The 21,639-nt window shown below is 36.9% G+C and overlaps 1 protein-coding gene across 2 annotated transcripts; it reads left to right on the top strand.

The window, feature by feature from the left end:
- Nucleotides 1–11,171: 11,171 nt before the first annotated feature.
- On the top strand, nucleotides 11,172–19,944 carry LOC107771741 (pumilio homolog 1). Of its 2 annotated transcripts, XM_016591184.2 has the most exons (10): nucleotides 11,182–12,147; nucleotides 13,275–13,431; nucleotides 13,663–14,686; nucleotides 14,772–14,913; nucleotides 15,053–15,160; nucleotides 16,102–16,314; nucleotides 16,401–16,511; nucleotides 17,154–17,348; nucleotides 18,727–18,901; nucleotides 19,521–19,944. In XM_016591184.2, the coding sequence occupies exons 1-10, from the start codon at nucleotides 11,512–11,514 to the stop codon at nucleotides 19,559–19,561; spliced, it is 2,802 nt and encodes a 933-aa protein (XP_016446670.1). In that variant the 5' UTR covers nucleotides 11,182–11,511; the 3' UTR covers nucleotides 19,562–19,944. The 2 variants fall into 2 exon arrangements, with proteins under 2 accessions (XP_016446669.1, XP_016446670.1); XM_016591183.2 differs by having other exon boundaries at nucleotides 11,172–12,147; nucleotides 13,275–14,686.
- The last annotated feature ends 1,695 nt before the right edge of the window (nucleotides 19,945–21,639 follow it).

The raw sequence follows: 21,639 nt of genomic DNA, 5'->3' as shown, positions 1-21,639 counted from the left end.
GCTGACAGGAAGGTTCGTGATGTTGTTCACACGGTTTGAGAGAAGATTCTGCTCAAGATTTCACCCATGAAGGGTGTGTTGAGGTTCGGGAAAAAGGGCAAGTTGAGCCCGCGATATATTAGGCCTTTTGAGATACTTAAGAAAATTGGAGAGGCGGCTTATGAACTTGCTTTGCCACCTAGTATATCAGATGTTCATCCAGTATTCCATGTATCCATGCTCCGAAAGTATGTCGGGGATCCGTCTCATATTCTGGATTTTAGTACAGTACAGTTGGACGGTAATCTGACTTATGATGTGGAGCTGGTAGATATTTTAGACCGGTAGGTTCGAAAGTTGAGGTCAAAGAACATAGCATCGGTGAAGGTATAGTGGATAGGCCAGCCATTTGGAGAAGCTACTTGGGAAATTGAGCAGGAGATGCTGAGCAACTATCCACACCTATTTGAGACTCCACATATGATTCTAAACCCGTTCGAGGACGAACGTTTGTTTAAGAGGGGGAGAATATAACGACCCGACTAGTTGTTTTGAATATTTTAACCTTGTTCCCCCATTTACTGCTCAATTTATACGTTAAAGTTATTTTATGACTTACCGGGTTAGTTGGTTCAGGTCCGGAAAGAATTCGGAGTGAAATGAGACACTTAGCCTCATAATTGAAAATTTTAAGTTAGAAAAGTGACCGAATGTGGACTTATGTGTAAACGACCTCGGATTTGAATTATGATGATTTCATTAGCTCTGTATGGTAGTTTGGGACTTAGGAGCGAGTCTGAAATTGTTTTTGGAGGTCCGTAGTGGAATTAGGCTTGAAATGGCGAAAGTTAAATTTTTGGAAAGTTTGACCGGGGGGTTGACTTTTTGATATCGGAGTCGGAATCCGATTTTGAAAATTAGAATACCTATGTTATGTCATTTATGATTTGTGTGCAAAATTTTACGACAATCAGACTTGATTTAATAGGTTCCGTCGTCGTTTGTGGAAACTTGAAATTTCAAAGTTCATTAGGCTTGACTTGGGGTATGATTCGTGGTTTTAGCATTGTTTGAGGTAATTTGAGGATTTGAATAAGCTCGTATGATGTTATGGGACTTTACGGTATGTTTGGTTGAGGTCCCGAGGGTCTCGGGTGAGTTTCGGATGGTTAACGAATCGATTTTGGACTTGGCATTCCAGCTGAAGAATGCTGATTTTCTGTTACTAGTTTCCTTCTACGTGATCGCATGAGAAGATCCGCGATCGCGTAGGCTTGATGAGGTAGTGTTGATTTTAGCTATGCGATCACGTGAGGTCAACCGCGATCGCGTAGGTTGGGCTAGTCTGTGCTACGCGAACGCGTATGAGAGGTCGCGTTCGCATAGGGGAACATGAGAGGAAGCTGGGCCACGCGTTTGCTCTATGCAATCGCGTGAAGAGGGATGCGATCGCGTAGAGCTGGGATCTTGTACATCGCGATTGCCTGAAGACAACCGCGATCGCGTAGGGTCTTTTCTGGGCAGTGAAAAATTGTGCTTCGCGATCGCGTGTGTTTGTCCGCAATAGCGTAGAGCAAATGTCTGGGCAGAGAGTTTAAGTTCTGAAAATGGGACTTCGTCCCATTTTCCATTTTTTACGGATTTGAGCTCGTGAAGAAGCGATTTTTGGGAGTTTTTCAAGGAAAACAACGGGGGTAAGTGTTCTTAACTTAATATTGGTTAAATTACCCGAATTCATTATTGTTTTTATCATTTATTGGGTGAATCAAGTTGGAAAATTTAGAAAAGCCTCTTGGTTTAAGTTGAAGATTTGAGGGTCGAGTTGAGGTCGAATTTTGATAAAATTGGTATGGTTAGACTCGTGGTTGAATGAACTTTCGGATTTTGTAACTTTTGTCGGGTTTCGAGACGTCAATTTTTGAGCTAAATTTCGGATTTTTATGGAAAATTATCATTTTCTTATGGAATTAATTCCAATAAATTTTATTCACTGAATCGAATTATTTGTGGCTAGATTCGAGGCGTTTGGAGGCCAATTCACGAGGAAAAGCCATTGCAGAATAAAGAATTTCACGGTTTGAGGTAAGTAACAGTTTTAAATCTGGTACTGAGGGTATGAAACCCCGGATTATTGGATTATGTGAGTATTCTGTAGGTGACACACATGCTAGGTGATAGGCGTGTGGGCGTGCACCATAGGAATTGGGACTTGGTCCATTCCGTGAAACTGTAAAGTTGTATAACTTGTTGCTAGCTATATGCTCTCTCTGTGTTATAGAGATTTGACTGTAGATTATGTTATAAACCATGTTTAGGCTACATGTTAGTACTGTTGGGACCCATAGAGGTCGTGTACATGTTGAATTATTTGCTTAATTGTTGTTTTGTACTCAGACATAGTTTACTTGTTTGTTTTATCTCAATCTCTATTGTTCATTATTGATGAATCATATCATTATTGTTTGGGATGATTTCATGATTATTGAGAGCCCGAGATACTGAGAGATTTGTGACTGAGTGAGACCGAGGGCCTGATTGTGAGATATTATATTATAGCACGTGAGTTGTCCGTGCAGCACGTGAGTTGGCCGTGCGGATCCAGATATTGATACTATGGCACGTGAGTTATCCGTGCAGCACGTGAGTTGGCCGTGCGGAACCAAATATTAATACTATGGCACATGAGTTATCCGTGCAGCACATGAGTTGGCCGTGCAGATTATAGCGCTTGGGATGTAGGAGCCCCTCCGGAGTCTGTACACCCCCAGTGAGCGTGGGTACCCATTGAGTGCGAGTGCTGGGGGTCGAGAGCCGAGTGGTTGAGCTGTTATGACGAGTTGAGTATCTGTTGCCTGAGAGATTGTACTTGTTTTTCATTTGTTGTTGCACTTAGTTGCAATCTTTTATTGATGTGAAATTCTCTAAAAGATTTTATATCCGGATTATATGAATTTGAACTATATAAAACTGATTTGACTTAAACTTTTGGAATTGAAAGCATGTCTACTCTCTGATGGATTTACTGAAAATGAACTATAACTGTGTAGCTCGTCATTATCTTCAATTCTTTATTTATTATTGTTACTTGATGAGTTAGTTGTACTCATACTACACCATGTACTTCGTGTGCAGATCCAGGTGTTCCCGGATATAGTAGGTGTTGATTCTCTCGCACAGTTGATTTTCTGGAGATTCAGAGGTAGCTGTCGTATTTCGCAAACCTTGTCTCTCTTTCCCTATCTCCTTGTTACTGTATTTGGCCTCAGATTATCATAGATCGAATTTTTCAGTCTTGTATTCATATTAGATACTCATGTACTCAGTAACACCAGGTTTTGGAAAGTGTTCGTATCAGTATTTGTGGAATTTTGTATTGTATTTAAATTTTATATTTTCAAACTTAAAGAGAAATTGTGGTTTATGAAAATTGTCGGCTTGCCTAGCTTTGAGATAGACGTCATCACGACAGGTTGGGATTTTGAGTCGTGACATTATAGTGGCTACAAGTACTTTCTCATAATTGTATATGAGTTTAGTAGAAGTACTTGGACTTTTTTGTGAGCACCAAGAGCAATGCATTTTCCATTTTGAAATAATTTTTAAGCATGGTGGAAAGGCAGTTCAATATTCAAGTGAAGGTTATTAGATCAGACAATGCCTTGGAGTTAGGAAAGGGGACAACAACTTCTCTTTTCCTTAAATCACAAGGAATTTCGCACCAAACTTCATGTGTAGCAACCCCTCAATAAAATGGCATTGTTGAAAGGAAACACATACACCTGTTAGAGATAGAAAGGGCTTTATTGTTTGAGTCTAAGGTTCCTGTTGTCTATTGGGGAGAGTGCATATTGACTACTACATTTTTTTATAAACAGATTCCCTTGCAAAGTGCTACATGACAAAACTCCTTATGAATTACTCTATGGTCAACAATCTTCTTATCATTTTTTAAGATGCTTTGGTTGTCTCTGTTATGCAGCTACATTATCCCACAACATAGGTAAATTTGAACCTAGAGCCAAGGCGTGTGTCTTTTTAACAAAAGGGATATAAAATGTTGGATTTGGTCTCTAAGAATGTTTTTGTGTCAAGAGATGTTCATTTTCATGAACATGTTTTTCCTTTTGCCTCAAACACCATTTCCACACCCTTATTCCCTTCTAAATTTAACACAACTCCTTTGAAAATCCTACAGTTTCTATGTCTTTACCTATATCCTCTTCTATGCCTTCACCTATTAGCTCTTCGCCTATCCTTTCTCATACCTCAACTCCTACACCTAGGACATCTCATTCACCTCCTATATTTCATAATGATATCTCTCTTGCCTCCTCATCACCATCACTAGTTCCACTTAGGAGATCAGATAAAAGCAACAAAGGAGTTCAGCCTGGTTACCTCAAATATTTTATTTGCAATAATATCTATGTTACGAATTTCACTACTCCTTGCCTCACTAACCCTTCTTCCCTACCTACTCTTTCTTTCTCTGCTCTCACTCCTCACAATAAGGTTATTCTTCAACATATTTCTTCTATAACTGAACCTACCAGTTGCTCCCAAGGTTGTTTACATTCAGGGTGGAAGCAAGCCATAGATTCATAAATAGAGGCTTTAGAAACAAATCAGACTTGGGATGTAGTTCTTTTGCCATATGGGAAGAAAACATTGCCTTGTAAATGGGTATACAAGGTCAAACATTAAGCTAATGGTAGCATGGAAAGACTAAAAACTAGATTAGTTATCAGAGGTGATACCCAAAGAGAGGGCATTGACTACATTGAGATTTTCTCCCTGGTGGTTAAGATGACTACGATCAGATGTTTACTATCTGCAGTAGTGAAGAAAAGATGGCCTATTTCTCATTTTGATGTGAGTAATACTTTTCTTCATGGGGATTTACAAGAGGAAGTTTATATGAAATTTCCTGCATGTTTGTCTCCACCTAGTCCTAATCATGTTTGTCGACTAAAGAAGTCTCTTTATGGCCTAAAACATGCCTCTAGACAATGGTATGCTAGACTTGCTAGGGCATTGAGTTTCAAATGATATCCACTAACCCTTCTGAATTTAAGTTTAAGGACCTTGGGCCGCTTCATTACTTTCTGGGATTGAAAATATTACGAGAAAAAGAGGGACTCATTATCACATAAAGGAAGTTTACAATGGACTTACTTAGTGAGTTTGATTGCTCCAACATGTCAGTTGTCTCTTCACCTCAAGATGCTTCCTCCAAATTGACTGCATATTCTGGATTTCCTTTAGCTGATGCTATTGCTTATCGTCGCCTTGTTGGGAAGCTTAATTACCTCACTCACACAAGATCGAACCTTTCCTTTGCTATTTTGACTCTTAGTCACTATATGCAAAGGCCCTGTCTTGATCACTTCACGTCAACTTTACATGTTTTTCTCAGAGCACAAAGGCACACACAAGCAATTAAATCCTAGTCGTTCAAGCTATGTACATGGTGCATTAAATGCTAGCCATTCAAATAATAATCATCACAGCTATGCCAAATTATCTTCTTTAGAAGCTTCTCACATGGGTAAAGAATTTGACAGTATAAAAGAATCAAAATCATTTAGTCTGTTAAAAAATACGACAAATGTAATTCGTACAGCTGTATAGCTATTTACATTCTTTTAGTATTTTCTCTTTCTAGACAAACTTGTATAAATACATAGCATTGTACAGTGATCAAATACACATAAATATACAGAAAATTCTCCCAATCTTCTCTGAATTCTAACAAAGTTCAGCATATTCTATCCAAGGAGACAATATGCAATAGTTTTCAAATTTACGAGAAACTCGGGCTTAAATTCTAGATTATTTTTAAGAAACCAAAAACCAATACAAGTGTAATGCACCTCAATTTGAAACAAGTTGTGTCTTAGTTCAGAGGCGGATTCATAATTTGAAATTTATAATTTTTTAGTCGCTTTAAGTTAATATATAATAATAAGCGTTCACAATTAAATATTTATAAATATTTAATAATTTTTTATATAATACACAACATGAGAAAAACTACTTGGTTCGTGTGAACCATGTTGTTCTCTAAATCTACCACAAAAAGGGCATTAAATATTTCTGGGAAAGAGTTTCTCTAAATAATCAGAGGACTTGAACTTTTCTTTCTAGATGAGTGGGGAAGAGAAAGACGATTGTTGTTCACTGCCAACGAATACTCTTTTTTCTTCCTTTTTATTGTCAATTGGGATAACAAATATTGACAAAAGATTTCGAACCAAAGTATGATATACGAATTAATGTGAACATCACATTTTTTGTTTTATCAAAACGGACCAAGTCCTCAGCCTACCATATTGAAAAAAAATGACTATAATTTTACCTAAGGCTAAAACAGTAAATATGCCATATCATTAAGATTTTCAATAGGATGGGTAGGATCGTTCCCTCCTTAACCAGAGCTCTCGAGTCCTGAAAATGAAAAAAATTCTAATAGAGAATATTTTTCTATAATGGACCTTATAGGCTGCATACAATAGACCATTGTGGTCCGACCCTTCCTCGAATCCCGCGCATAGCGAGAGTTTAGTGTATCGGGCTGTCCTTGGACCTTACACGGCATGAATAATGATTAATTAGAATCCAAAGCAAATACCATATAATAAATATATATATATATATATATATATATATATATATATATATATATATATATATATATATATATATATAGAGAGAGAGAGAGAGAGAGAGAGAGAGAGAGAGAGAGAGAGAGAGAGAGAGAGAGAGAGAGAGAGTCGAGAGACACAAAAAGTGCACCGAAAGATTTAGGTTTTGAGAGTTAAAAGGGCGTAAAGTTTACATCAAATTTTACAAGTTCTTGCAATCTCAAAGAGTTTGCAAAAGTAAAGCACAAAATGGCTGCTAGCGAAAATAAAGATAGTTTTCATTTATGCTAAAAGAATGATTTGGATTCAAATTTGAAAGAGACGTGCGTTATGTAATTTGAGAGTTGTTTTATTTTAAAAGGGGTGAAGTACACACATAGCCCTCAAAGTCGATGATCTTGAATTTTGTTCCCGCTTGTCTCATGGGCAGAACTTCAAGTTTAACAAGCCGCTCGCTAGCCCCATGGACAAAACCTATAACTTTTGACCTTGAAGTTCTACCTATGGGGCAAGCAAGGTCAAAAATTAAATACCACCCCAAAAAGTGTCATATTTCTGCAATTTTTTGTTTAAAAAAGATGGCTTGGACCTGGGCCTAGACCTGGCCCGGTATATTTTAATTGAAAGGCCCGTGTAAGTATGCATTTAGTCTGCATTTGAAATTGGATTTTTCTGTAGATTTCTGTATTCTTAAATTGGCCTGCTCAAGCACGCTACCCAACAACATTAAACATTAGGAAAAACTACAGAATATAGCCGCTCTAAAAATAATAATCAATAAATATTTTTTATATTAATAAAATAATACAATATATAAATATATATTATACATATAATTTTTATATATTGACTAGCGAATATAATTATTTTTGGACGAGTGGCCAAAAGTGTAACTTGCCCAAAACATTATTGTTTCACAAATTTGGGCCAACTAATTAAACAGTTTAAACTCAAAGGATGAGGTAAATCTTCAACTCTGTTGTCTCTTAACCGTTTTTGAAGAATCCTAAAGCACATATTAAACTAATGATATTTTAGGTTTTACTTGGTTTTAGACATTATCAGGAGAAAAAGATTTGAGTAATATCTGTATTATTTAATCGATTCTATCTAGTCGTTTACCCTCTCTTTCAAGTTATTAAATTTTTTACTTCCTTTTACTACAAGCTGTGTAAAAAACCTTTTACACTCTCACTTAATGAAATTATATTAAATTGAATTATGGTAAATTATAACAAATGAAACAAAGATATAAAATATGCTTCTTTTTCTTCGTTTGGAGACAGGCTCTTGAGTCTAAGGGTTTCAAGCTGAGTAGGACAAAGACGGAATACCTGGAGTGTAAGTTCAGCGTTGAGTCAGGGGAAGTGGGCGTGGATGTGAGGCTTGATTCGCAGGTCATCCCGAGAAGAGGCAGCTTCAAGTATCTTGGTTCGGTTATCCAGGAGGGAGGAGAGATCGATGAGGATGTCACACACCGTATTGGGGTAGGATGGATGAAGTGGAGGTTAGCATCTGGAGTCCTGTGCGACAAGAGAGTGCCACCGATACTCAAAGGTAAGTTTTATAAAGCGGTGGTTAGACCGGCCATGATGTATGGGGTTGAGTGTTGGCCCGTTAAGAACTCACAGAAGATGAAAGTAGCAGAAATGAGGATGTTGCGGTGGATGTGCGGACACACTAAGATAGATAAGATTAGGAATGATGATATTCGGGAGAAGGTGCATGTGGCTCCTATTGATGACAAGATGCGGGAAGCGAGGCTTAGATGGTTCGGACATATTCAGAGGAGAAGCCTAGATGCTCCAGTATGGAGGTGTGAGCAGCTGGTTGTGGAGGGCACCAAAAGAGGTAGAGGGCGGCCTAAGAAGTATTGGGGAGAGGTGATCAGGCAGGATATGGCGAGACTCAAGATTTTCGAGGACATGACACTAGATAGGAAGATGTGGAGGTCGAGTATTAGAGTTGTAGGTTATGAGGTAGTTGAGTCGTGCCTTACTTCGTACCATTGTGGGACTAGTCATGTAGGGGTTTTGTCTGAGATAGCTAGTGGCAATGTTGTGGATTACTATTTCGCTTTTCAATGCATGTCTTATTTACTAGCTATCACTTTTTCTTTGCATCTTTCTTTTAGATTTCATGGTGTTCCTATTGTTCTTATGATTGTCGTGGTGATACTAATATTTACTAATATTGTCTCCCTTTGCTTTGCATCTTTCTTCTGGATTTCATGGTGTTTCTATTTATCATATGATTGTTGTTGTGATACTAATATTGTCTCCTTTTTGTCCTTTTGTGTTTTTGTTTCTTTTTGAGCCGAGGGTCTTTCGGAAACAGTCTCTCTACCCAGTCGGGGTAGGGGTAAGGTCTGCGTATACACTATCCTCCCCAGACCCCATTAGTGGAATTTTACTGGGATGTTGTTGTTGTTGTTTCTTCGTTTTATATTTCGTACATTGGTTTTCCATAGATGAAAGAGCTAAATATAATCTATAACCACTAAATTTGATTTCATAATTTTACTTTTACCTTGGTCCTTTCCCAGGTAAATGACCTAAAAATGCAGTAACAAAATGAAACTTGAGGAGTTGTTCTACTACTTGTTAACATGTTAAGGCACCTAACTAAAATTGAGAAGTTTTTCTTTTCTTTTTTATGTTTGAAAACATTACTGTTTTATATGGCCAATCGTAGTGGGTAAAGAAAATAACATTTGCTTGTCTTCCCTATACTTTCAAAAGTCACGTTTCATAGGTTTGATTAATGAAATAATAAAAAAAAAAATTATTTTGCTTTTATTTAAATTAGTGACACGTATAGCCCGAAAAGAAATTAATCAATTGATTCAATATATTCCGAAAAGAAATTAATCAATTGATTCATTTGGCAAACACAAACATTAAAAGATAACATATAAATTATACTACATAAGTTCAATATATTCCATCTAAGGTATAATATGCAATAGTTCTTAAATTTATGAGAAACTCAAGCTTAAATTCTAGATTATTTTTAAGAAACCAAGACAAGTGTAATGCATCTCGATTGAAACAAGTGGTGCCTAAGACGAATTCATGATTTAAAATTTATGAAATTGTAATAACTTTAAGTTAATATACAATAATAATTGTATTCATATTTAAATATTTTTAAATACTTAATAAAAATTTTAAAATATATAATATAATATACACCATGCGAAAAACTACTTGGTTCCCGTGAACCATGTTATGGTCTAAATCTGCCACAAAACGGGCATTTAATTTTTATGGGAAAGAGTTTCTCTAAATATAGGCAATGACGTTGTGCTTTTGCATGGAAAAAAAGAAACTTTTTTTAGAACAAATTCTGTTTCATATACATAACAAAGGCAGTTATGATAAAGTTTATCTCTTTGGTCAAAATTGCAAATTACCTGGACATTTTTGGCTACATACACTTAACGAGAAAAATGGTTAAATATTTTTATAATGACATCGTTTATCCGGAAGATTTCTGGCTACTATAGAGAAATATTATTATATATAACATATAATATAACATAACAAAAAAATCGATTTCAAGAAAACTTGATCGTTATAGTAAAATACTGTTATTGAAGATGACTGCTTTAGAAAAGTATGACTCTACTATTCTTATTCCTCCCGCTAAAAAAAGCAAGACCACAAAATTATTAGGTTTAACCTTATTATTTTCCTCTTTTCGTTGTCCTTTCAAACAATAGTATATTTCAGCAATAAAGACATGAAAGCAATTATATGTATTACGTTAAATTCATGTTTGGATTTCAATACAATAACGTACTTCCTAATGTATTTCCAGTTATTATTCTACCCTTTTTTAAAAATATATTGTTAATAGAAAAATTTATCACTTATCCTGTATGTATTATGTCTACTTTAACTCCTAATGTCATGTATATTAGTTATCATTGATTCTATGTGTTGTGGAAGCTTTTTTTCTTATTTGTTTATTTATTTACGAGTAAATGGAATGACTTACGGGTTTGAGATTAATAGTTTCATTATAAAAAAATGTATCAAATTTGTACAAGTAGTCAAAATCTCATCTTATTTTTTAAATATATTTATCTTATGTTTTAGATTTATATTTATTTTTACTTAATTTACTGTTATTTCATATTTGATGTCTGATTAAACTAGATTTAGATATTATGGAAGCTCTAGCAGTAAAATTTTCAAAAACCAAAATGAGAATTGAATAAAATGATAGCATAAGATAGATTATAACACATCAGAGTACGTTGTACAAACCCTAGCCGTCTCATATCCAAATTGAAATGTAATAAAAAATCTTCATATGTCAGAAAAATAATTTCTTTATGCCTCTGAAAAAATCTCAATTAAAATAATAATAACAAATCTAAAAAATATCCAAATATACCAAAATTAGCCAATCTAACAATAAAAACCCTAACCTGTAACAAGCCAACACTTAGAACAATAACTGGCAATCTCAACCGTCAAAATCATAATCGAACGGCTGATATTTCACCTGGCACTCGTGCTTATCACACTTTTTTCCCTCACTTCACTTCACTATTATTCAGTGCACTTCTCTAAACTACATTTTCTCTCTCTAGAATACAGATTCTCTCTCTCTAAACAATGTATCGAACACTTGGAGATCACCGTTTTTGCTTTCGATCTCTTTGATTCATAATCAAATTCAACTGAAACTATGGTTTCTTTTGAAGTTTAGCTTAATTTTTAGCTTAAATATTTAGCTACAAAAGTTTGAATATGAAATTAGTTAATTTAAGCTGAAAAATTGGGTAATTAATGAAGTTTATAAGCTAATTTGAGTTAAAACTCTGAAATTTTTGCTGATTTTATTTTGAGGTGTATTTGTTCTGTAAATTTTTTCGATGATTACTGATAGCTATGCGAAAATGATGTCGGAAATGGGAATGCGATCAATGTTAGGAGGAAACAACGATTTTAGTAGCAACGATTTTAGCGAAGAGTTAGGGTTTTTGCTGAGAGAACAAAGGCGGCAGCAACAAGAGGTGAGTGATCAAGAGAGAGAACTCAGCATTTTCCGTAGCGGTTCAGCTCCGCCGACTGTCGAAGGATCGCTTAACGCTTTGATAGGCGGCGGAAGTGGCGGCGGGAATGGTAGTGATATTAGTGGACTTTCAGAAGAGGAGTTAAGGTCTGATCCAGCGTACATTTCCTATTATTACTCGAATGTGAATCTAAACCCTAGGCTTCCGCCGCCTCTTTTGTCTAAAGAGGACTGGAGGTTCGCCCAGCGTCTACAGGGTGGCGGTGGAGGTGGTAGTGGTGGTAGTTCACCGGCATTAGGAGGGATTGGAGATAGGAGGAAAGGAAACCGTGGTGGTTGTGATGTTGAGTCGCTTTTTTCAAAGCCGATAGGATTTGGTGGGAAAAATGAGGAAAATGGAAGTGAGGCGGGGAAGGAGTGGGGCGGGGATGGACTTATTGGATTGCCTGGATTAGGATTAGGAAGCCGACAAAAGAGCATTGCCGAGATGATTCAGGTGAAATAGAAATGGAAAATATCTTTAGATGATAAAGTACTATTGTTTTGGTTCAAAATGTTTTAATTCATGAATGTTGATATGTGTTTACTATTTATCATAGCGTTTGTGTGGGATTAGTTGTTAAGTTAATACTGAAACTTATTTCCTTTTGATAGAGATTCCAATGCTTGCTGTCAAAATCTGTTGTATTTATATAGTTTGTGTATCTCTAACATTGTTGTTTAACATTACATGACACATATATGTATGGCACAGATTAGTTACCGGCATTTAATGAATGTTACTTGTCTTCTTGCATCTTGCTTCACCGATTGGTCTTCAGCATGTTAAGAACAACACTTTTGGGCTAGTTAATTTGAGCCTTAGATTATTGTCTTCGTTATCTCGATCTATCCGGGGGCCAATCTAGTGGATAGAAACGGTATCCAAATGTTGCTGGATATTTGTGTTCCCACTTCGGAGTGCTTCTTGCACTTGAGAAAGTTATTAACAGTTTGTTTAAGTGGAATATGTACTTGGGATATTCATATATTTAATGCACCATAATTTTTTCGAAGATCAGTAATTTGCAAGTCGCACGTGTTTTTTGAGAGTGTCCATCCCTTCTGTCCTCTTTCTGAGAAGGCAAAAGGCCCATTTCGTGATGACAATTAATTCTTTCTCTTGCTCATTAATGTGGAAGTTTGAAACTTGCAACTTCTTTTTCATCTCCTTATTTGGAGTAGTTGTGGAGCACATCGAGCTACTATAGAAATCATACAGCATTCTTAAAATGCAACTTCTAACATCCCGAAGTTGCAAACATGGTGGTATTGGCAATTGTATTCTTTAAGCACAGTTGCTTGCTTTCGAGTCAGACTTGCTTTTATTTGATAAAAAATATCTTAATGATCAAGACACACATTTCTGATTTAAAGAAGAAGTTTGTAAAATATAATGAATTTCTTAATTGACATGCTATCATATTACCAAACTATGATGATTTGTTTTTCGGAGCACTTCCAGGCATGCCTTATTATCATTCCTTTATTCAACTTGTAATCGCTTAATGAAGTCCTGGCTTATTTGGAGATTCATCTTACTGGCTATTGTTTTCTGGTTCTGACACTTCTAATAAAATGTAGGACAATATGAGCCAGCCAACATCTACTTCGAGGCATCCATCACGTCCTGCTTCCCGTGCATATGATGATATTGTTGATCCTTCTGAGTCCCAATTTGTTCATCTCCATCATGAGATGGCAACTTTGGACGCACTACATTCTCGGGGAAAGGTTCAAGGTATGTCTACCCTTCAAAATGTCAGCGCATCTGGCTCTCAGTCTTATGCTTCAGCCGTGGGTGGATCACTGTCACGAAGTACCACCCCTGACCCTCAGCTTGTGGCTAGAGCTCCTAGTCCTCGTATTCCTTCTGCTGGAGGAGGGAGGATAGCATCACTAGAGAATGTTTCATCTCATATGGGTGAGCATACTGATTTGGCTGCTGCATTGTCTGGCATGAGTCTATCAGGGAACAATAGGGGAGACGAAGGGAAACATCCAAAGTCTCAGATTCATAATGAGATGGATGATCATCAGAACCTCTTTCGATTGCAGAATGGTCAGAATCCTATGAAGCAACATCCATATGCAAAAAAGTCTGAATCTGTTCAGTTTCACAAGTCTGCAGGATCCTCTGCTGCATACTTGAATGGGCCCTCTACGCCAACTCGCAACTGTGCAAGAGGTTCTCCATCTCAATATCCAACTATTGATAGTCCTAACTCAACGTTTTCTGCCTATGCTTTAGGGGGTTATGGTATGAACCCTTCATCACCATCTATGTTGGAAAACCAGCTTGGGGCAGGTAATTTTCCTTCTGTACTGGGAAATATAGCGTCCCCAGTGGGTGCATGTGGAATTGATGCTCGAGCAACAGGAGGAAGTTTGAGTTTGGGTCCTAATTTATTGGCTGCCGCAGCTGAACTGCAGAACCTTAGACTTGGTAATCAGACCTTGGGAGGTTCTCTGCAAATGTCTCAGATGGATCCATTGTACCTGCAGTACTTGAGATCAACTGAGTATCATGCTGCTCAGCTAGCAGCTCTCAATGACCCAACAGTTAACAGGGAATCTTTGGGGACTTCATACATGGATTTGATTGAGCTTCAGAAAGCTTATCTGGAGACGTTGCTTGCATCTCAGAATTCCCAATATGGTCTTCCTTATCTTGGCAAATCTGGTGGCCTAAATCATGGTTACTATGGGAACACAGCAAATGGCCTTAATATGTCATATCCAGGAAGCCCTTTGGCAGGTGCAGTTCTTCCAAATTCCCCTTTTGGACCTGGTAGTCCTGTAAGGTATGGGGAAAGGAACATGCGTTTTCCATCAGGGATGAGAAACTTAGCTGGTGGTGTCATGGGAGCTTGGCATTCCGAGTCTGTTTCTAACTTGGGTGAAAGCTTTGCTTCCTCGTTATTGGATGAGTTTAAGAGCAATAAGAGTAAGTGTTTTGAGCTATCAGAGATTGAAGGCCACGTTGTTCAGTTCAGGTATACGTTTTTGACTAGCAGCACTGCCCGTCCAATTCATCTTAACCTCTAAAAACTTCCATTAATAAAAATCTTGTTTGAGCAGCGCGGACCAGTATGGGAGCCGGTTCATTCAACAAAAACTTGAGACTGCTACTACAGAAGAGAAAAACATGGTCTTCCATGAAATTATGCCGCAAGCCCTTTCTTTGATGACTGATGTGTTTGGTAATTATGTGATCCAGAAGGTATGTTCCTCAGTGTTTCTATGTTAAGTGTTTTTCATATTATGTCTTCATTTTAGGCTATGTTGAAAGAAAATTGCTGTTAATCAAATGAATAGGTCGCATAACCTTCTTCTTGCCTTCTGTTATTCACATTTCCCAGTTTTTCGAACATGGAAGTGCATCCCAGATAAGAGAACTGGCTGAGCAGCTCAATGGGCATGTACTCACCCTTAGCCTTCAGATGTATGGTTGCCGAGTGATCCAGAAGGTATCTTAGTTCCTTTCATTGTAGTTATAGTCATTTCGTTATCATATGGTTGTGAGTGATCTGGAAGGTATCTTTTCATTGTAGTTATAGTGATCTCGTTATCATTTTCTCGCCCTTAATCCTTCAGTTTTCTTAATCTGTTAAGTGATCTGATTCACTGTGGTGTATGGTTTTTAATGTTTACAAATCTCGTTCTTGTTTCACTATTTATGGTTGCTCCCACGTCTTGTTTTCTCTGTCTTAAACTGGGAAGTTCATCGAGTTGCTGTTATTTGAAATTCTGAGCTGGTGTTATTCCACTGTCATTATACAGAAATAATTCTAATGCCTAAATTTCACGTTGCTACTTCTGATTTCTATGGTATTCTCTTCTTTCTTTGTTTACATGCCTTTTGAATGGTCTTGGTGAGACTGAGAATTATATTGCCAGAATGGATACCGCCTGCTAGAGCTTTCGACAACTCTCCAAGTGCTGCCTTCTATTCTAAAATTGGAGTGTGACAGTATTCATAACTTCCCCTTCAAATATATCATGATTAAAAAAACTTAAAAATTCCGCCAAATTTTTTATATATAAGAAAATGCCCTTCATATACACGCACACACACACGCACACACACACACACACACACACACACACACATATATGTATGTATGTATGTATGTATTCTTGTCTTGGCATGTCAAAAACTGTTCTACCTCTCTAACATTAAAATGAATTCATCTGGTCTGTCTCTCTGTCCTATTCCTCACCATAAACCTGTGTGCCTCTAATTAGAAGTTTGTACATCCCTATTCCTACATCATGTTACCAAATTTCACCAAGGGCCCCGCTTGATGATGTAGTAACCTCAGTTGAGCGGCAGCTGGTATTAATCATTCTTCCGATGAGATGTAATTGCTGAATGTCATAGGTTTTGACTTCTTCTATGAATTTTCAGGCCATAGAGGTGGTTGAACTGGATCAACAGACTAAAATGGTCGCTGAGCTTGATGGCCATGTTATGCGCTGTGTTAGAGATCAGAATGGGAATCATGTAATCCAGAAGTGTATCGAATGCATTCCAGAGGAAGCTATCCAGTTCATTGTTTCCACATTTCATGATCAAGTTGTGACATTGTCCACTCATCCATATGGATGTCGGGTCATACAGGTCAAAGATTTCAGTATCTGTGGATCTCTTTTTGGTATTATTGCATCAACGGTATGTTTGTTTCTAAATTTTCTTTCTCATGACAGAGAGTCTTGGAACATTGCCATAATCCTGAAACCCAGAGCATTGTGATGAATGAGATTATGCAATCGATTTGCATGTTGGCGCAAGATCAATATGGGAATTATGTTGTTCAGGTTTGCTCTATTTCTCAACTTACACATGAACATCCTTACTGGGACTAGTGTGAAGAGTTTGCTAATTTAGAGGGTGCAACTTGTCTGCAGAATATTAAAACCATTCGTGCCTTTATTCCAAGAGGTTGTGTTTTTGAAAAATATTGTTTGACCAGCTGTTGGTGGTTCTTTTACTCGATTGCTCAGTATTTTGCTACTATGAAGCTGCTTGACATAAGGAAGCTCTTCCTTGAATTGCTACACATCTTTCTTTCAAGGGTTTCTGCATCTTCTTCTCATCTCCTACTTGATAAGCAAATGAATGTGTATTCACGACTTAATGCATATTTCCAAGTTGACGGTAGCACAATTTTAGTGCTAAATATTCAAGTATATTTTGAATATGGGTTCTTGTATACGAGCTAAAACTACAGGGGTGTGTGTTTGTCGTCCTTCTTTAGAATACTGCCATCAATTTTCCCATATGTAGTAATCTTCTAACTATTACTTGCTATTTGCTTTCAATAGATAAATGAGTATATATGTCTCATTGTTGTAGTGTACGTGAGGGAGATGTCATCAACTCCCCAGGATGGATTCTTTCTCTTATTGTTTTAGCTCAGATGTTCTACCTCTCTCTAATGCTGCCAAGTTTTGTTACAGCATGTACTGGAACATGGGAAGCCAGAGGAGCGTTCGTCTATAATTAGTAAGCTGATGGGACAGATAGTTCAGATGAGCCAGCAAAAATTTGCCTCCAATGTTGTGGAGAAGTGCTTATGCTTCGGAACTCCCGAAGAACGTCAGACCTTGGTAGACGAGATGCTTGGCACAACTGATGAAAATGAACCTCTTCAGGTTTGTTTTTCTCTCAGATGCTTCTTCAGTAATGGCATACTCAAGCTTACAGGAAATTTCTGTTGCGCTGACTGTTTGATTCTCAGAGGATTATCTGAGATTTCATTACTCTATTTGATTGGTTTTATAAGTTTTATATTGTAGATGCTCTAGCAATACAATAATTCCTTTTCTGAAAGCACTTAGCTTTTACTATAGAACTATATGCTTTTCCAGTGCTGCTCTTTAGATTGAAGTTAACAATTAAACATTGGAGAAAGTGCAACTTCAGTCAGTCTTCTGGATGCATTTAGTGCAGTTGATGTTGGTCTGTTTCTGTCAGCACTCCATAACTTTATATACTTGCTGCTGCATGTTCATGATGGAGACAAATGATAGCCTCAGGACAACTTGAAATCGAGCAGTTATAAAAATAAAAATGGTACTTCCTTGCTTTTTACTAGTAGTTGAGTTCTAATGAAGTCGAGGAAACCTAAGCTACAGCTGGAAGTGGGAGAATGTTGGAGTAGAAGAAAAGATTAAAGCAGGATTTCCTAGTTGACAATTACCGATTTTCTCCTGAAGAAGCTTATAACCGTGCTTTGCATGGGATATCACTTCCAACTCTTTATTCACTTACATGGAAGACTTTCTTCTCTTTTGTATTTAAATATCTGTTTCTAGAGAAGCATAGTGGTAAGTATACAGGTGGATGAGCATGTTGTGGACAGGAAAATATTGAATGAAGTACAGTTACAAACTAGCCACCAATAGTTGAACACTTGACTAAAATGAAGAGACAAAGTACTAGTTCACCTGCAACATAGGGACACAAAGTCGATAATAAAAAGGAATGCATTTATTCATAGGTAATTTGCTATTGGACCAAGCAAGAAAGAAAAGGATTTGTATGTTTGCAATTATTCGATTAAACACATGGAAAAATCTCGACTTTACTTAAAACAAATATGGACACAGAGTAATTTGTTTATATCTAAACTGTTTTTATGAAACTAAGGGAACAAGAAAAGAGAGAACTGTATAAGTGGCAAGATGGAAGAAGACCGCTTCTCTAATGTCACTGCCTGTGTGGCAGATGGATGGATTGGGTTCTTGTCTTTTAATTATATACTTTCTTATCCCCCGAGAGTTCTGTTCTTTTTCTGTTGCTTGGGAAAGATATATAGGGAACCCATTGCAGTTCTTCTGTCTTTGTTTGTACTGTTTGAATATATAGGGATCTCATAGCAGGTCTTCTGTCTTTGTTTGGCGCTGTTTGACAATGATTTTTACTGCTATTTGCTTAGAAGTTATTGTGCTACTGCTAGAACATATCATGCAATAACCAAAGATTTCACTTGTTTTAACTAGTTGAATCGTTGAATAATTTGATGTGCAGGCAATGATGAAAGATCAGTTTGCCAACTACGTTGTACAGAAAGTGCTGGAGACTTGTGACGACCAGCAACTTGAACTCATTCTCAACCGAATCAAGGTTCATCTAAATGCCCTGAAGAAATATACTTACGGAAAGCATATAGTTGCCCGTGTAGAGAAGCTGGTTGCTGCTGGAGGTATTCTTTTGCCCTTTCTTTTCCCTTCTCGTTTTCAAGACTATACAATTTATCCTGACGTCTTGCACAAGGGGAAGTATTTACCATTCAGACAATTGGAAAGTCATGTTTTCCGCATGTAATTGCTCACTTGGCAATCACCTGACCTGAGGATCAGTAAAGAGTCAAACTATTAGTTGTAGCTCTGACAGCTAATAGTTGAGATCACTTTCAGAATTATTGGTGGGTGAAATGACATGTATGTATATCAGTCTGTGGCTGCTGGTGAAGTAAAGTGAGGGGGTTCGGAGTCCTTCTATGACTGCAAACTTACATGGGTCAAAAACAATACTTCCAATGTTCCACTTTTTACCGGTCTATAATTCATGAAACTGATATATCATTCGATTTTCATGATAGGCTATCAGTATTTTATCCCAACCTCAACTGAATCTTCAACCATCCCCACTCCCCGACCCCCAGTTTCTGTTTCGCTCTTCCTCTCAATTTTGTCTTTAATTTGAGCTTCTTATTTTTCTGAAGTATTTAGAACCTTCAATCAAGTTGCAATAAAGGCTATTAGCTTATTTCCATTCTCGATATACTTATATAATTACATGTTACTCCACATCTTTTGCAGAGAGGAGGATCAGCTTCCTGGCGTCATATTCTGCTGCTTAGATGGTGTAGGAAGGAACTTGTACAGCTAACTGAGGCTAGAATGTGTGCTGTCGTCTTTGTTTTCTTTCCCAGAGCTTTGGCTCTAGCTCTTGCTGATGGAACATGTTAAAAATAAATGTATGTGGTTTGTAACAGTGTACATTATAGTTTGAGATATATCTATAAGCAGGTCAACTGAGGCTCGGATGGTAAACATACCTGATGCCCCTGCCGCGGAGATAGAGTAACTGTACAAGGGTGTAAAGAAAGGAAACTGTAGTGAGATCTTCTTCTTAAACTGTACAAATGTTGCCATGTGCAGAGCCTGTTGTTTTAGGTAGCAACTTATAATGTATGGATTGATAATTATCTTTTTTCGTTATAGAGAAACTCTTTCCCTCTTATAGCATGGTTTAATTTCCTTGTTTTTTTTTTGGTCTAATTTCGTTGAGAATATGTTACCTACATTATACTGCCAGATTTTACATAAACAAATCATAATTTCACGATTTTTGTGTACGTCAACCTTGTTATCTATTTGGCAACTACAAAATAAGGAATTGGCATGATGGCTAGCCATTTTAACTTGTGCTTGGTTTGGAGTTTGGTTATGTTCTGTATAACGGAAGTAAATATTTTTTTTGTTAGTAATTTTATGGTGTTTGGTTATTAGAAAATGTATTTCAAGGAAAACAATTTTCATTAAAAGGGGAAATACAATTTTCTTCACTTATCGAAGGAAATCATTCCCCCCCCCCCCCCCCAAAACTATTTTAACTTGAAATTTTTATCACTTGTTCTTTTTCTCTGCTAGAGGGAGTTCCAACATCTCAACATCTATTAAAAAGGCCGCTCCTTCTAAACTTAGCTTGTGAAGATAGAAGTATTTGTATACTCTAAGGGGTCGTTTGGTACGAGGTATAAGTAGATATAGTGCTGGTATAAAATTTTAATATCACCTTAATACTTTGTTTGGTTAGCAAACCTGATATAAGTTATCCCGGAATTAAAATTAGTACCGGGATAACTTATACCTTGTAGGGGGTGGGGTAATTAGTGTCGAGATAACTTATACCTTCTTCTTAGAAATTATGCAATTATCATTTTTAATACAACATACCAAACAGTGGATAAAAAACAATACCAGAATAACTAATCTCAACATAACTAATCCCACCATAACTTATCCCAGTATAAGCCGTATTCAAACCAAACGACCCTTAGCCCGATGTTATCAGCTTTACCAAAAATAATGCAGATGAACTAAAGGCTTCAAACTGCTCCAAGCTGAATCGAAAACCCAAAAGGAATTATCAGAAGAGTCGTTAAAGAAAACTATATAGTATAAGATACTTCCTGTTTCTTCATTTAGGTTGTTAATGATTGATTTTTGTCACAACCCAAAATCCAACTAATCGTGATCGCACTTAACTCATCCCGTTAGGTAAGTCAATTTTCAACTAATCAACTTCATTAATAATTATTAAAGCAATTTAAGTGAATAAAGATCCTGATCTTACACAATCACCAAGAACTGGTAGTACAAATCATGAGCTTCTAAGAATAGAGTATACAAAGCGGAAATAAAATAAATACATAGTCTGTTTGAATAATACATAAACAGAGCTTTTATAAATCTAAGGCTACCCTGAACAAGAGGCATCTACAACAGGAACGCAGGTACATCTTCAAATCCCGCAACTATCGAGTACAGCAACAATGACAACCAATATCTGTACGCAATGTGCAGAAGTATAGTATCAGTACAACCGACCACATGTACTAAGTAAGTAACAAACCTAGTCGTAGGTTGAAAGTAGTGACGAGCTTCTACCAAGGTCAGAGTCCAACTTCCATAACCAACAATAGTTCATAACAATATTAAACAAGTAATACCAGAAGTAACTCAAGAATAAAGGCTCAGCTAAATCATGACTTCTGAAAATAGTTCTGTCTTTAAAGTACATCAGTGAAAACCCGAATCGTATACCGAAGATTACCAAAAATTATGAATAAGTTTGAAAACAATAAATTTCTCAAAAAAAAATCTTTTCAATAATAAACAATATGTCTCATTTTCTTTCCCAGATAACCAGTGT

The sequence above is a fragment of the Nicotiana tabacum genome, chromosome 23, assembly GCF_000715075.1.
Source record: "Nicotiana tabacum cultivar K326 chromosome 23, ASM71507v2, whole genome shotgun sequence".
Lineage (NCBI taxonomy): Eukaryota > Viridiplantae > Streptophyta > Magnoliopsida > Solanales > Solanaceae > Nicotiana > Nicotiana tabacum.
The sequence above is the reverse complement of the archived record's forward strand: the minus strand, read 5'-3'. Positions and strand labels throughout refer to the sequence as shown.